Source organism: Rhincodon typus, chromosome 39 (assembly GCF_021869965.1).
Source record: "Rhincodon typus isolate 14 chromosome 39, sRhiTyp1.1, whole genome shotgun sequence".
NCBI lineage: Eukaryota > Metazoa > Chordata > Chondrichthyes > Orectolobiformes > Rhincodontidae > Rhincodon > Rhincodon typus.
In genome coordinates this window covers 15,183,161-15,201,231 of record NC_063370.1, presented here as the reverse complement: position 1 = coordinate 15,201,231, position 18,071 = coordinate 15,183,161, and the positions used below count along the sequence as shown (strand labels likewise).

Sequence of the window (18,071 nt, the reverse complement as noted above, 5' to 3'; positions counted from 1 at the left end):
GCATTCCTCCAGTTACAGGCTGTCAGATTGAAAATGGCTCCCTTATCCCAACTGTCTTCTATTAGTTAGCCAATCCTCCATCCATGCCAGTGTACTACCTGCATCATGGGGTCTTAAATTATTAGGTAGGCTGATGAGTGGTACCTTAACAAACATCTTCTGAAAATCCAAATATATTACATACATTGCTTCCTGTCCATCTATCCTCCTCAAAAGGATACTAGTAAGATTTTCAGGCATGATTTCCATCTGATGAAGCCATGCTAACTCTGCTTGATTATATGCATCTCTAAATTATCTGTAACATTTTCCCCACAACAAATATTAAGTTAACTGGCCTATAGTGACCCCATTTTTGACTCTGTTTGTAAATAAAGTTGTTACATTGGAAAACTGCCAATGTTCTGGGGCTTTTCCAGAATCTAAGGATTCTTGAAAGATTACTACTAGTGCATCCACTACCTCTGTAGCTACTTCCTTTAATATCCTGGGATGTACCCCATCAGGTCCAGGGGACTTATTGGCCTTTTGTTCTTTGATTATTTAGTAATTTCGGAATTGTATTAGTGTCGTCTACAGTGACAACTCCTCTGCTGTTTCCTGGTTCTCTGTTATTGTCCCATTATATTTCTCTATGGGGCCTATGCTCACTTTGGCTTCTCTTTTTCCCTTTTATTTATTTAAAGGAGCTCTTGCTGCCCATCTTGATAATACTTGCAAGTTCATCTCCAAAGTTTATTTTGTCCCTATTTATTATTTTTGTGATGGTCTTTTGTTGTTTTTTTAAAAATTTTCCAAATCCTCTGGCTTACCACTGGCCTTGGCCATATTCCTTTCCTAGAATCCTTCTTCATCACTGGAATAAGTGTCTTTGCTGAGACAATAACTATTTTTTTTTTTAAAAAAGTTTGCAATTGTTCTCTCGACTCCTTTCCCAGTCCACTCTAGCCTGCTCTGTCCTCATTCTTTTGTAATTACTTTTATTTAAGTTTAGAACAGTTGTTTTCTACTTAGAATTTAGCATTCAGTCTGATATGAAGGAACCTACCGTTTCTTAGGGGATCTTTTACTCTGAAATCTTTTATTATACCTGCGTCATTATGCAACGCCAGTTCAAAAATAGCCTTACCTCGGTTGGATCCACAACACTGTTCGCAGAAGCTGTCCTGAATACAAATTATAAATTCTTCCTCATTGCCACTTCTGCCAATCTGGCCATCCTAATCTACGTGAAAATTAGAGTCACCCATAATGAACATGCAGGTTTTGTTACACGCACCCATTGTCACTCAATTTATTCTCTGTCCCACTGTACAGGTACTGTTACTACTCTTACCAGCATATAAATTACGGCTTCATGCATACATAGGATGAATACATCTATCATGATGCTTTGCAGCAACCTTTATTATTCAAGTGATGCTAAATTACATTGTTTCTGTGGGAGCATGGATCTTTTTACAAAGAAAGTACTCTTGGGAAATTCTTGCAATGTCAGTGAGAATCAAAGCTTTTCCTTTGATGACTGGTCACTATTTCAAAGTGACTGTATATCAAAGGGCTTTGTAAACTGCCCACTAGCACAATTTCAATGTTTTAGGTAGTGCCGAGGTTCACAGACTCACCTAATGGAGTGTTGCTGGCATGTGCTGAGTATAAAGTAACACTGTGAATTAGGTGTTAGCACCGTCACCTCAGGCACATGTGAAACACTAGCCGCAGGTGAACCGATGAGAACCTTCAATTTTCAAACCAACAAAACTGTTACTTTTAGTCTACTGTGAAAACAGTCTCTGAATGCATTAGTTCTTCGAGTTATTCCTTGGGTGTGGCACATTGGAGTACAGGCAGGGAATATGGACAATTTTCAACAAACTATTTCAATTTATGTGTTTTTATACTGTGTCGCCACAAACAAACTTTTTAAATCAGTGCTCAATAAATAGCAATCATGACCAAGAGCCCTAGGTGAGTTTTCACAACCCCACGTCTTGGGGAGTTCAGCTACATCAGCTTGGAGATGAACTATTACTCAAATAACTCCAAGTGCCTTAGGATGTTTTTGTATATTAAAAAGGTGCTGTATAAATATATATTCAACTTTTTTCTCTTTATAATGTACTATAAGAATGCATATTGTTGCTATTGAAGTTTCAAAAGTCTAAATGCCACCTGTTTATAGTGAAGGATGCCTACCAACAGTAACTACTGAAATGGTACAGGCTTCAGATTCAGTGCAAGTGCTGCTGATTGTTGATGTGGATTACCTAGGTCTACAGCTCTCCTCAGAGTAAACAGTTGACGATTTAGTCAACAAACCTCAAGATCTACTTTCATACAATCTACCAATCATTATGCTAACAATGAGCTCATTAACAAATACTGAACACTATTTCTGCAAGGTCTTTTGCTGCATTGTTGTACAAAAACACAGTAAGAATGAATGAACTGATGCAGATGAGCAGCCTGGCTTCAAGTTGCAGGCTAATTATATCAATGTTAGATTGACAATTCCAAGATAAAACAAATTTCCAACACTTCTTCCCCTCCAAAGAATGCACACACAAGAACTGAATTCGCATCTTCTCAGTCAACTTCTAACAGGAAAGTCAACGTAAATGAAGGAGAACTGTATGAAGTTTGGGGTAATTCTTTCAAGAACCACTTGATGGAAAAGCATCTTTTCGTAGTGAAAGCTTCTGATACTGTGATAAAACATCAAACCTGCAGTACACTTAATAGGAACATGAATACGCCATTGAGCTCTTCCAAGCATGCCGCACCACTTTACAATATCGTAACTGATCTGCTCCAGGTTTCAACTCTTCTTTCCTACCAGATCATCATAGCACTCAATTCCTTGATATTTCAAAAATCTACCTTTTTCCTCTTTAAATACTTTCAATACATAGATGTTTGAGAGTTTTTTTTTGGAATTGCAAATGCCTTTTCCCTTGGGAAGGTTCATGAGCTGGAAATAAAACTATTTTGATACTGGCACTGAAATAAACTTAGCCTGGCCACAGCAACAATGTCAACCATCCATCCCTCTTCAACAGCATGACAATCTGAACTTTTTATTAGAGATGGAGACCACATGGTCAGGAACCACACTATATTTTCCGACTCCAACACTGCGTGACAGTTAATGCCTCAGATCAATTAGCTTCAAAGTAGACAGCTGATGGATTCTTACATAATGTCAACGGAATGAATGTTCACCAGAAGTTTACAGTCTGGGTTGATGTCATCTTATCTGCAACATTAAACCACTTGAGAGCAGCTAAATTGTTTTAGGGGTGATGCTCAAGAGATAACCTTCCATGGGCTTATAAGCAGGCTGCCCAGCCCCTCAGAGCTGCTGCGCCGTTCAATCAGATCACAGCTGATCAGCACTTCCACATGATATTCTCACCTTTAAACGATACGCCTGGTATCCTTAAGCAACAAAAATCTCAGATCTCGAAAGCTCCAAGTGAACCCCAGCATTCACAAGCCTTTTTTTTTGGGGATGAGAAGAGGGGGATTCTTCTGTGAAAAACTGTTTTGACTTTTTGATGTCACTCCTGAATGAATCAGTTTCAACTTTAAGATAAGCCTTACAACTTACAGATAATCACCACAATATATCATACCAGCTATGGAATTTTTTTTTTAAAAAAAAAACAAACACAGTCTTGACTTTATAGCTGGGTTTGAAGTGTTTCAAACCCACATTCACTAACTCATTTTTTTTTGGAACATCCCAAGTGTGAAACAGTGCAGAGACTAGTGAGTTTGAAGATATAATTGCAACCAGCTTTTAAAAAATCCTGGTGTCTGTAACCACAAAAGATAGCCACAGCCTTGATCACCAGGACTAGTAAGTTTCAAATAAGAGGAGACAGTTGACCAGAGCTTTGCACCCAATGTGACAGTATGAAAGAAAACCCTGGAAAAATAAAACCATAACAGGATATTGCCATTAGCTTGGCAATAAATTCAAGCCATACTTTGGTAACATCAGTGCTGCTCCATGGAAAGCTCAGTGCCAGAGGCACATTCACTTCAAGCAGTGGGGAGTGTAGTTACTGCAAGGACTGCCCGAAGCTAACTCTTTATAGGTCCAGTGTTGCGTGACAGAAAAATCAACACAGGCTCTAGGGGACAGTGGGAGAAACATCCAACATTAAGCTGACATCTGGAATGCTGCACAACTTCCAGTAATAAATCACAAATCTGTTGATGAAAGACCTAAAAGAGCCCCAAATGATGCAGGTTTTCATCCATTGGGCTGGGACCATCTCTTGCACTGGAGTGGCCACATCAGACATGTAACCGACAGCAAATACTACAAAAATAATATTTTCATGTGTTAAATTGGAAAATATGTTTGAAGACCAGCATTTGTAATTAAAAATAAAACTAGAAATGAACAAGCAGAATAAATTTACCATCTGAGAACAAACTAACAATTGCTGAGATGTTTGAAGTACCATAGCACTCATATACTAGGTTTACTCTGATCAATGCATGTTTGCATTGGTTAAAGGAAACGAATTTAGCCAACAGAATTGGTGGCCTCCATTTTTGTTTATGATTACAGCATCAGGGTAAGACAGCCAATTTCAGCTTGGCTTGGGGTAGATGTGCAATGAATGGGAGTAAGATGCACGCTGCCACTCAAGGAGTATGTACATAACCATTACAGAAAATATAACACTGGGGGCAGTACCCATTGACAAATTACAAATACCCTTCCCAAAAAAATGTTTGGCAATGTTTGTAAATCACTTCCAGATCCTCACATTAACCACTCTCATTGAAAATATTTCACAAAGGGATCCAAGAACAGCCAATTTTCCTTTAGCTCAATCTAGTGCATGGGTCTGCTCGACAAAATACCAAGTCTCCCTCACAACAAAAACAGAAGTTGCTGGAAGAGCTCAGCAGGTCTGGCAGCATCTGTGAAGAAAAAAATCAGAGTTAATGTTTCGGGTCTGGTGACCCTTCCTCAGAACAGAGGAAGAGAGGAACAGAGAACAGAGAACAGCGTTCTCCCTCCTTGGGTTATTGATCCATTGAATTTTGACTTGAGGACAGATGATTCAAGGTGCAAATGGCTGAAAAGTCCAGTGCCTAGAAAAAAGCACAGATGAAAGATCTAACCTGAGGTCTCGTTTTAGCCTTAGCCCTGTTCAACACGTGCGGAAATGATCTACCCTTAACCCAGTTCCAGAAGAGTGTTGACGCAGGTGACTTTTGCTGTGGCATTCTGAGTTGGAGGATACATTAAATAACAAAGCTGGCCAAGTACTGCAAGAAATGGTGCCCAAAGCAGAGCACCAATAAAACATTTTCCTGCTCTTCCGACCTTCACAATACCCTTGATAAAAGGAAACCAATCTTTATTCTGGATGGCCAGAGACTGAAACAAGATTCCAGCAAGTTTAAAGGGAGGTATCACACTTGACTAAATTTTCACATACAGAAACAGCTCATCAAGACTTAAAAAAAATTAAAACTCACAACAAGCTCCTCAGTAAACTAGCCGGTACCTCACATGGATCACAGGCCAAGACTCTAAGGATCTCTCCTCTTGGCAAAATGCAGTCAATGTAATATACTGCATCTCAGTGTGGTAGCAATCTGCTCAAGCACAGCAATTCGCAACTCAACATGAAGGAGTACCTCTTCAACCAACTCAGTGCCCTGGCACCCAGCCTGAGCGACAGTGCCACCATCCCCAAACCCTCTTCAGGAGGGTAACTGCAACAGCTAAGCTGGTGGAGAAAGGTCTAACCCTACCAAAGCCTGTCCTTATTCAGTGAACTATTCAACCAATTTGCAGTACACCTTCCTTCACTCCACCCCATGTGATTAAACCCAACATGTCGTCAAGGAGTAACAGCTGAGGATCTATGGCAGGAAGACTGCCACAGGAAACATCTGCCAGAAATCATTCCCTACCACTTGTACACCTAGCTTTGAAGCTCCTGCAGCCACAGTGGACTCTATTAAACCATTTCTGTACTGGTCAAGGCCTCTGTCCAGCCACCCAACAGCAGTGGAGTCACCATGATCATCCAGGCTTCAGCTATGATCCAATCCAAATAATAACTCACTATTAAGGAGTCTGCTGACTACATGTGAAGGTGGCCTTAAAGAACTCAATGTCACCACTGACAAGGCTATGGTTTGGCTCAAACGACACCAGGTTATAGTCCAACAGGTTTATTTGAAAACACAAGCTTTCAGAGCCTCACTCCTTCAGGTGAGTCACCTCCACACCTTGACTCAAACGATGTATGCACACACAATAAACTGTCCAAAACAGAAGCTTCAGTGGTAACTTGTAAATGAGAACTGGAGATGGAGCAAAAACTTTGCTTTAACTGGCATCTTATGAACCGGCACACTCGATAAATTGGCAAAAATTATGTAGTTGAAACAGACATTTACTGTATTATCACAATCTCTGATTCTGAGTAGGCAGTCGAGGGTGCAAGTGAGAAGGCTCTCTGACAATAAAGTTATTTCAGGCAAAGTTGCATTATTATTTAAGTGATTTATGCTGTAAATCAACTATAACAGTAATGTTTATACTCCGTGCATTACATTTCTATTACTTGGTGCATATTTTCACATTGATTATGTGGACCTTTTGACCCACTGGAATATTTGATCAATCGGCACACTCCTGGTCCCACTGGTGCCAATTAATAAAAAGTCTGCAGTTTCCACAAAAACCGAAAATTTGTAGAAGTAGGGGAAAAGGGCAGGAGAGTGGGGACTAATTGGTAGTTCTTTAAAAAGGCTGCCGCAGACATAATGGGCCAAATGCCCTGCTGTGGTGCAGTATCACGTTACGATAGGCAGGTAACAATGAGCTCTTTGTAATTCAGAGGGAGTGGCTTGAGGCTACAGAAAACTCACTAATATCTGTTAATGAGCTGGGATTTGACAACAGGAAAATTTAAGGTGAGAAAACTACTGAAGTTCAGCCACATATTCATTTAAGACTGTCAGCAGTGGATCAGTGGACAGTGGGCTCAAAGTCCATGTGAACTATGTGATGAGAGAGGGAATCAAAATGCTTCTCATGTCTGTTAGCACCAACTCACGAACTGCTGCTAATTACCTTAAACTCAAAAGGAAAAAAGCTCTTTCTCATAGTGGTGGAGTGTGCCACGAGCCACACTTTTCTCATGTACGCATCACATCTTGTCTGACTGTTAACGATACTTATGAGTTGTAAAATGTCAAGACATTGCAACTCCTGGCCTCAAGGTTTAATAACGCCATGCTTTTGAACAATGTCACAACAGCCTGTGAATGTACTTCAGAGCAACTTGATAATTTTGTTTGACAGACTCTGTTCCCACAGTGCACTATCATCCTGGCCCTTCTTCAAAAGGCCTGATTAAGTGGGAAAATGTCTGAAAATCTTTTTTCCCCCCTAGAAAAAAGAAAATGCTGCTCTCAGAACTTCAGTTTAAAAATTAGGAATAAACAGTTTGAGGCCAGATTCCACAGTATTAAGAGTAGTTCTATTTTCAACTGATTTACACTCAGGGTTCAAATTCTAAATGCAATATGTAGCTATGAACTATGATACTGTCGTGAGTACAATCTTGAAAATCCATCCGAATGCTGACCAAATGAACCGTTCATAGGCATCAGAAGACAGCCACCATGAAAGCTGTCAGAGAGTCCTCTTGTACCTAACTACTTCAAAATCTTTTAAGGCAGGGAAACCCAACATTTCAACCTGGTTTGACCTACACATAACTCAAGTTCCATGCAATGCAAGTAACTCAGCCTATATATTTCAGTGGGCAATGATCATGCCACTGTATGACTGGCTACTACAACATCAGCCCATCACCATCTTCTCAGATCCACAGCAACTGGGCAACGAACATGAAATTACCAGCAGCACCAACTGCCTGAGAAACAAATCCATAAAACACATGCCAGTCACCACTAACTGTGCAGAGCAGTGTGAAAACAGGAAGATCTCTATCAAGCATTTAAGAGGAAAAAATTCAAATCCAACAGGTGAAGTATTTTAGGATTCCTTTTGATCTTCAGCACATGTAGTGGGAAATATACGGTTTGATTATGAAATATCTAGCGTAAAACAAATGTAGATGTATTTGAAATTGCAAGACCAAAAACAACTCCGAAAGGTGACTTGCAGAAACGAAGTGGCAGTACTGCAGTCAACTTGACCATTATTGAAAAGCTACACAGTCCTCTTCTTGGGGGCAAAGTGAAGGATGGCAGAAAGAAGGGTAGATCTAGGTGTAGTTAAATAATGGTTGTCACGAAGTGTTTGAAAATGAACTAAAAAGTTACTGTGAGAGCACTGCCACAAACAACGGTTTTGCGGCATACCATGACAGAAGATCTTCTAGTAGGAATGGCTACAGGTAGCAGCAGGGAAGGAGTGGGAACATTTATGGTGTATTTCAATGCTTTCCTTTAAACAATGAAGTCAATTGCAGTTTTGTTACTTGTAAACTCAATGCCAAAGTATACTCCAGTGTACACATCAAAAACATTCCAGGAAAGAACTCTTCCCTGTTATTTATCATTTAACAATCTATAAAAAAGGACAATTCCATTCCACAACGCTAACCACAATACTGACATGAAACACACGTCATAATTTGCTAAATTGCAGTATAGTAAAATCACGAACTACAAAGGCTGTCCAAGTTTCCTTTACCTAAGGGGCAACATTTTCCACAGAGAGAGTGGTATGTGTATGGTATAAGCTGCCAGAGGACGTGGTGGAGGCTGGTACAATTACAACATTTAAAAGCATCTGGGTGGTATACGAATAGGAAATGTTTAGAGGGATATGGGTGAAATGCTGGCAAATGGGACTAGATTAATTTAGGATATCTGGTTGGCATGGACAAGTTGGACCAAAGTGTCTGTTTCCATGCTGTACAGCTCTTTGACTCCATGCCCTCGAGAAGATCCTGGTGCGCTGCCTTTTTGTAGGTGTACTTATACCACAATACGGAGAGAGGAAATTCCAGGCTTTTGACACAATGGTTATGTTTCAGTTTAGACTTTGAATTCACAAAGATAAATATGATGGCTGTGTCAGTCTATGGACCTGAACACCACAAAAAGGGAAATGGGAGAAGTCAGATTTAATACGGTTTAACATTGAAATGATGGTGGATTTTGGCCAGAAGCCAGATCCAATAAACTTAGTGAGCCACTTCTTAATGGTTCTTTGCGAGGAAATGTACCTGGGTTGGAACCACTAGCAAGGGAGTGGGAACATGCAGGGGAAATAAGGTAGTCCCTCATGTTCCATAGAATCCCTACAGTGTGGAAACAGGCCATTCATCCCAACACGTCCACACCGACCCTCCAAAGAGCATCCCACCCTATCCTTGTAACTCTGCAGTTCCCATGGCTAACTTACACATCCCTGGACACTATGGGCAATTTAGCATGGCCAATCTACCTAACTTGCACATCTGTGGACTGTGGGAGGAAACCAGAGCACAAGGAGGAAATCCATGCGGACACAGGGGAATGTGCGAACTCCACACAGTAAGTCACCCAAGGGTGGAATTGAATCCATGTCCCCTGGAGCTGACAGGAAGCAGTGCTAACCAACGAGCCATCGTGCCGCCACTTGCTTTTGATTGGCTCCCTCATCTGTAGCTGTCCTTTTTCCCTTTGTCAAAAGGGAGCTAGTGCCAGCTTCTTCAAAGTAGTGGGAAGAAGTGGAAATCCTTTATACTCCAAGAAGAGCGCTTTTTCTTTTTTTTAAAAAAAAGCCTCGTCCAGGTAGGAGATAGATGCATAGGGCACAAAGAAATAAGAGAACATGGGAACATAGGAAATAGGAGAAATAAGCCATTTGGCTCAAGCCTGCTCTGCCATCCAGCTTGATTATGCTTGACCCTCAACTTCAACACTTCCTCACATTATCTCCATATCCCCGGATATCTTTTAACACTTCTAAATTTGTAGATCTGTCTTCAATATATTCAATGACTGAACCTTCACAACCCTCTGGGTCAAAGAATTCCAAAAATTCACTATCCTCAGTTTTTGAATATTTATTCATGGACTGTGGGCTTCCCTGGCTGCGCCTGCATTTATTGCCCATCCCTAGATGCTGAGATATTTGTATCATCAATAAACACAGGTAGTGGGCCAGAAGACTGGAGGTTAGCTAACCATTTAAACAAGGTGGAAAGGAAAAGCCAGGGAACTATTGGCCAGTGAGCCTGACATCAGTGGTGGGCAAGTTGTTGGAAGGAACCCTGCGGAAGAGGATTTACAAGTGGTTGGAAAGGTAAGGACATTTTAGATATAGTCAACATGGCTTTGCGAGTGGAGAATCGTGTCTCACTAACTGAGTTTTTTCAAGAAGCAACGAAGAGGATCGATGAGGGCAGAGCGGTGGAAATGATCTATATGGACTTCAGTAAGGCATTCAACAAGGTTCAGGACAGTAGACTGGTTAGCAAGGTTAGATCACATGGAATACAGAGAGAACTGGCCATATGGAATACAGAACTGGCTCGAAGGTGGGAGACAGATGGGGATGGTGGAGGGCTGCTTTTCAGACTGGAGGTCTGTGACCAACGGTGTGCCACAAGGATCAGTGCTGGGCCCATTGCTTTCTGTCATTTATATAAATGATTTGGATGTATTGAATAGGAAGGGTTTAGAGGGATATGGGCCAAATGCTGGCAAATGGGACTAGATTAGTTTAGGATTATCTGGTTGGCATGGACAAGTTGGATCGAAGCACCTGTTTCCACGCTGTACAGCTCTATGACTCCATGCCCTCAAGAAGGTCCTGGTGAGTTGCCTTTTTGTGGTGTAGGTACACCTACAATACTACGAGGGATTCCAGGTTTTTGACATAGTAATGCTGAAGGAACAGCAATGTATTTTCAAATCAGAATGGCGATGGCTTGGAGGGAAACTTTCAGATGTTGATGTTGATATTACCGTGTATCTGCTAACCTTTGCCTTCTAGATGGAACTCATCATGGGTTTGGAAGCTGCTATCTAGGAAGACTTGGTGATTATCCATCTTGGGTACCAAGTTACCTACGTACAAAATCTTCAATACAAAAGTAGAGAAATAAAGAAATAAAGCTAATAGTTCAACATTACAGTCCTCCTTTAGCCCTGGGCCTACAATCATTCCAAGCTGGGCTTTCCCCAAATGACCTCAATCTCTTTCCCCGCACTACTATCTCGCCACCGACCGCCAGACTCCCGCCTGGCTTGCCAGCACCTCACCACCAACTGCCACCTGACAGCGGGTCGAGTTGCTAACTGTGTTTGGTGCAACTTTGCTCAGGAGAGTGGGACAGCACTCGGGGTTCACTCAAATGCAAATAAGTCAGTGAATGGCAATTCAGGATATTTTCCATGGGTATTTAGAAAGCAGATCTAGGCAGCCAGTTGCTCTGTAGTTAGTACTGTTGCCTCACTGCACCAGGGACACTGGTTCGATTCCACCCTCAGGCGACTGCCTGTGAAGTTTGCATATTCTCCCCATGTCTGCGTGGGATTCCTCAGTGCTCCAACTTCCTCCCACAATCCAAAGATGTGCAGGTTTGGTGGATTGGCCATGCTAAATTGCCCGTAGTATACAGGGATATGGAGATTGGGGGTGGGTGGTAGTCGTGGTCTGAGTGGGATGCTCTGGAGGTGGGGGGAAAGTGGCCAGTGTGGACTTGATGGGCCAAATGGCCTGCTTCCACACTGTACGGATTCTATGATCTGCAGGGCATCCTATAGACTGCATACGTTGCTACTACTGAACATCAGCAGTGTAAGCAGTGAATATTTATGCATGTGGTGCCAAATCAAGCAAGCTGCTGTGCCCTGGATGGTATTAAGGCAGACTTCCTCTTCACCTCAGTCTTAAATGATATTTGTCATATGCTGAGACAGAGGCTGTTTCCCTGGTTCAAAAGCTTGCTCTCTGCTCTCCCACATCCCTAAATGGGAAGAGCTTTACGTGAAAAATATTTTTCAGATCACTTCACTTTGGTTTTCCTCAAGAGAAAACAAAGAGACTAAACCGTCCCAATGAGTGATTCAAAACTAATAATCAGGAGACAGTAATAGCTTAGGAACAGAAGAATAAAAGAAAGGACTAGGAAATTGGATGCTTGAGTCTCCTCCATCCAACAGTAGGAGCATGGTTATTCTTTTATCCTAACAATTTCCCTACCATACCTCCATTCCAAAAATATATTAATCTCAACCTTGACTAAGTTCAAATGACTAAGCAATCACAGTCATTTAAAGGTAGATCATTCTAAAGATATACTGTGGGAGGAGGAATTGGCTCCTCACCTTAGCTCTAAATCACCAATCCCGAGGCCAAACCTCTAGTTGTGGACTCTCCAACTAGAGCTAAACAACTCATCAGCATCTATTCCGAAGCCCTCCTGAATTTTTAAAATATTAATGAGATTACCAAATTTAGGGAATATAGGTCTACTTCACACTCTTTCCTTCACAACCATTGCAATAAATCAATACTTTGGTCAGAATATCAAAAGCTTCATATTGTAGGGGAGAAAGGCAACTCAGTTGAAAAAAAAAATTTACTTTCCAAATCAGAGATTTAAGATCAGGAAGCAAATCAATCTAGCCTATAGCTACTGTCAGCTGAGCAAAGAGAAGAACTGCCCTCAAAGCAGAGTGTGCATTTGTCCAACAATCAACTAAGATGAGAGACTCTGCAAAAGAAAAAAAAGAGGATAGAAAAGACAAAAGGAAAAAAAAATTCTCATAATACCCTGGCTATCGTAGCCCGATTCCTGAAAAGCCCCTCTCTTGCTAGACAGTTCTCGGCCGTTTTACCATAAAATCCTACTAAAAACTTTTGGATGACAGCGTGCTGCAAATACTGAACTCCCTGTGAACATACACTCAGTGCTAGCAAGCAAAATCAAAGATTTCTTACCTTATTTCCAGCTTCATCTACTGAATTGCTACCTGTAAAAAATTGAGAGGAGGGAGAAAAAGATAAAAAATATGCATTAATAACCAACAACAGAAAACAACAATTTGGTGTTTTAAAACACAAGGTAAGTTAAAGTGAGGAGTTATTTTACACAATTAAGAGTACTCTAACTCAATATGCATTATTGAAAAAAAATTTTAGCTTCATCTTCATGCAAAAATAGGACCCATGAGTTTTTTTTCCAGAACAATTATGTCTAACATTCTGATTTTGCAGCTTTGGTCATACTGGTACCATTAAAAAAAAAGTGTTAGTCACAGTTATCACCAGTGGCTGGACTTCTTGACTTAATCTGTATTCATTTATTATTCAAGTTCATTTCCTCAAAACTGGATTTAAGATTTTCGAAAACTAAAGTGCGTGTTTTATGCCGTGCCATTGGGTAAAGGCAGCAGCCCCTACCAACGTATCATGTAGGCAAACAAACATGGAAGATTCCACAACCTGATTCCCCAGAGGTGGGAAAGCGGAGGCGCTGCAACTACTAGCATCGTAAGACTTTGGGCAGGTGGGAAAAAAAGAGAAAGAAAGAGAGAGAAATTGAATGGCGGAAGAGAAGAATCAATTTGACTTCAGAAGTGAGCACATATTCAGGGAGCAGTGTTGGGACCATTCTGTGCCAGATTGTGACTACATCTGGCCTAGATCAGCTCATCTGCTCTGTTGTCAAACATTAGAACAACATGCCAGCACTAGCCTGTCTAGGTTTATGCAGGAACAGCCGTCACTTAGGCAGGGTACCTGGTTGTAGGTGCTGCAGAACTGCTCCCTCAGTACGAAGTAGTGCCTTGAGGAGAAGGGGAGGGAAAAAGAAGCATTGCAAAATGGCCACAATGTTAGTATCAGAGGTATCTGTGTCACCTTTCAATAGGGAGATTAATTGGCTCAGCGGTTTTATGGGAAAACAATATTTACATGACACGTTTTTACTGCAAAGTAACAAATACAAACACACGTGTCCAAGTGGCAAAAATAATTACTGCACAGCTTTTCTGATAATGCTGCCAAGCACTTGTGCTTTTCTACATAAAGAAAAGTGTTAAGCAAAACAAACTGGCAATTTTGCAAAACAGCTCAGTCATAGGGATTCAACTGAGTTTTTCAGCAAGAGACCACCCTGACCTTTTAAAAGAAGTTTAAATTTCCGGTTGAGTGCCAAATTGGATAAACTTATCAGACCCTCCCAGTGCCGCAAATGCATGTCAATATAGTCTTGTGCGTAAGAGATGCTTCTGGTTTGTTGGATCGAGTCAAACTCCAAAGTTTTTGTATCTTTGAAATGCTGTTATCCAGAACCATTCTACATATTCACAAATGCAGTAAGACAGATATGTTGTATGAATAAAGTATATTTTGAAATTTAAAAAAAAAAATTAGAGGTTAGTAAGAAGAAAACATTCCAGGTTTATCGTGCCTGTTTTTATCCTGTGACACCTACTGGAACTCTGCATGGGAAAAGAGACAGAATTGCTTCCTTGACAGCAAAATAAATCATTAACTACCATGTTAAGGCCTGTACATGAGTAATGACCACTTGGCTGCACTCATCATCCATGGTACTATAATTTTATGATGAGCAGATGTCACTGACCTAAAAAAGGAGATTTTTTTTTTTTAAAAAACTCATTCATGGGACGTGGGCTTCGCTGCCTGTCCAGCATTTATTGCCTGTCCCCAACTGCCCTCCAGAAGGTGGTAATAAGTGGTCTTGAACCACTGCAGTCCATCTGCTGTAGGTTGGCCCACAATGCTGTTAAGGGAGGGAATTCCAGGATTTTGATCCAGTGACACTGAAGGAACAGTGATATATTTCCAAGCCCAGATGGTGAGTGGCTTGGACAGGAACTTGCAGGTGGTGGCGTTCCCATATATCTGCTTCCCTTATCCTTTTAGATGGGAGTGGTGAAGGGTTTTGAAGTTGCTGTCTAAGGATCTTTGGTAAACATCTGCAGTGCATCTTGTAGATAATAGACCTTGCTACTGAGCGTTGTTAGAGGAGAGAGTGGATGTTTGTGTTTGTGGTGCCAAGCTCCTGGAGTGACGTTGGAGCCGCAGCCATCCAAAGACAGCATTCCATCACACTCCTGACTTGGGCCTTTTAGATGACGGACAGGCTTTGGGAATTCAGGAAGTGGGTTAGCTGACGCAGTATTCCTACCCTCTGGTCTGCTCTTGTAGCCACTGAGTTTATGTGGCAAGTCCAGAGGAGTGTCTGATCAATGGTAAACCCAAGGACATTGATAATGAGGGATTCAGTGATGGTAACAGCACTGAATGTCAAGGGGCAATGTTAGATTTTTTTTTTTTTTTTTTTACTGGAAATGGGCATTATCTGCATTTGTGTGGCATGAATGTTACTTGCCACTTGTCAGCTGAAGCCTGAATATTGTCTAAATCATGTTGCATTTGAACAGACTACTTCACTATCGGACGAGCCGCAAACATTGCGCAATCAAAAACCCCCCACTTGACCTTATGATGGAGGGAAGGTCATTGATGAAGCAGGCAAAGACGGTTGGGCCTAGGACACTACCCTGAGAAACTCCTGCAAAGAGGTCCTCGAGTTGAGATGACTGATCTCCCAAAACCATCTTTCTATATGCCAAATATGTAGGACTCCACGTGGAGAGTTTGCCCCTGCTATCCATTGACTTCAGTTTTGCTAGGATTCCTTGATGCCACACTCTGTCAAATGCAGCCTTGATGTGAGTGTGACACCCCTTGACCTCACCTCTGGAATTCAGCTCTTTTGTCCATGTTTGTAATGAGGTTAGGAGCTGAGTGGCCCTGGCAGAACCCAAACTGGGCATCACTGAGCAGGTGATTGCTGAATAGGTTCTGCTCGATTACACTGCTGATGATACTTTCCATCACTTTACTGATGATCGAGAGTACATTAATAGGGCAGTAACTGGCCTGGTTGGATTTATCCTGCCTTTTTTGTACAGGACATAAGTGGTTAATTTTCCACGTCAGGTAAATGCCAGTGTTGAAACTCTACTGGTACAGCTTGGCTAGGGTAGCAACAAATTCTGGTGCACAAATCTTCAGTGTTATTGCCCGAATGTTGTCAGAGCTCATAGCTTTTGCAGTATCCAGTGCCTCCAACGATTTCTTGATATCACGTGGAATGAATCAAATTGGCTGAACATAGGATTCTGTGATACTGTGGACCACTGGAGGAGGCAGAGATGTATCAGCCACTCAACACTTCTGGCTGGAGATTGCGGCAAATGCTTCAGCCTTATCTTTTTATACTGATGTGTTGGGCTATTCCATCGTATTAAGAATGGGATATTTGTGGAGCCTCCTCCACCAGTGAGTTGTTTAATTGTCCACCACCATTTGTAACTGGATACGGCAGGACTGCAGAGGTTAGAACTGATCTGTTGGCTACGGCATCGCTTAACTCTGTCTACCACTCGCTGCTTATGCTGTCTGGCATGCAAGTAGTCCTGTTTAATAGCTTCACCAGATTGGCACCTCATTTTTAAGTACACCTGGTGCTACTTCTGGCATGCCTGCACTCCCTACTGAACCAGGGCCAATTCTCTGGCTTGACAATGATGGCTGAGTGGGGGACATGCTAGGCCACAAGCTGGCAGATTGTGGAGTAAAATTCTACTGTTGTTGGCTCACAGCACCTTGTGGATGCCCAGTCTTAAGTAGCCAGATCTGTTCGAAGTCTGTCTCATTTAGCAGAGCAATAGTGCCACACAAGACAAAGGCAGGACTTTGTTTTGATAAGGACTGTGCAATGGTCAGTCTTACAAATAATGACAGACAGATAGATCTGCAGCCAGCAGATTGGTACAGATGAGGTAAATTATACTTTTCCCTCACTACCTGCTACTAACCTAGTCTAGAAACTATGCCTGGAAGACGCACGTATTCAGACACATAGTCCCCTCCCCTCCTTTGTCCGCCTTCCACAGGGACCGTTCCCTCCGGGACACCCTGGCCCACACTTCCTTCACCCCCAACACCTTCCCACAGCCCTACGGCACCTTCCCCTGTAACCAGCGAAGGTGCAACACCTGCCTGTTTGCCTCCTCCCTCCCCAGTATCCAAGGGCCCAAACATACCTTCCAGGTGAAGCAACACTTCACCTGCACTTCCCAGAATCTAGTCTACTGCATTCGCTGCTCACAATGTGGTCTCCTCTACATTGGGGAAACGAAGCGTAGACTTGGCGACCGCTTCGCAGAACATCTACGTCCTGCTCGCAAAAAGACCCTGAACTACTTGTTGCCTACCACTTCAAAGCACCACCCTGCTCCCTGGCCAACATCTGTGTCTCTGGCTTGCTGCAGTGTTCCAGCGAAACCCAATGCAAACTGGAGGGACAACACCTCATTTTCCGCTTGGGGACCCTACAGTCCTCCGGACTCAATATTGAGTTCAGTAATTTAAGGGCCTAAACTCTCCCATGTCTCAGCATCCTACCTCACACACCAGGCCTCGTTACCACATAGTGACTAACGACAGGGGTTGTGTAATGGCAGGCTAACAGTCCCCATTAACAACTATTCGGCCTCCCAGAGATAGTAGGAACTGCAGATGTTGGAGAATCCGAGACAACAAGGTGCAGAGCTGGATGAACACAGCAGGCCAAGCAGCATCATAGGAGCAGAAAGGCTGACGTTTCGGGCCTAGACCCTTCATCAGAAATGCCTGGAGATTCCAGTGCATTGCTGCAAGTGTGTGTTTCAGGAGTCACAGGGAGAAACGCTTCTGAAGGATCTCAATGCCATGAATGTAGATATTGTCACGGTTGGGGCCAAATTGGGAAGGCTTGAATGTGGACTATAGTCCATTGGGGATGATCTGGTTCCGTAGGCAGGTACTAAGAAAGGTGATGTGGCTGTAGTACTTGGTTTGCTTCAGGACATGGTCGAGCAGTTTCAAGGCCGAAGAGATTAGGAGAGAGATTCCCTGATGTTTGTCCGGAGGGAGGAGGGTAACTTCTTCGGGCTAGGCATCCTTAGAAGAGGCTTCACAGTGGGGTTAAAATTGAATCAGAGATAGTAGGAACTGCAGATGCTGGAGA

At 42.2% G+C, this 18,071-nt stretch overlaps 1 protein-coding gene across 1 annotated transcript in view; it reads right to left on the bottom strand.

Annotated features, from left to right (window-relative positions):
- timm50 (translocase of inner mitochondrial membrane 50 homolog (S. cerevisiae)) overlaps positions 1 to 18,071 on the bottom strand; it is a 154,560-nt gene that overhangs the window by 101,191 nt on the left and 35,298 nt on the right. The window contains exon 2 of the mRNA XM_048618327.1: positions 12,962 to 12,993. Coding sequence (XP_048474284.1) covers positions 12,962 to 12,993 — 32 coding nt within the window. The remainder of the gene's footprint in view (positions 1 to 12,961; positions 12,994 to 18,071) is intronic.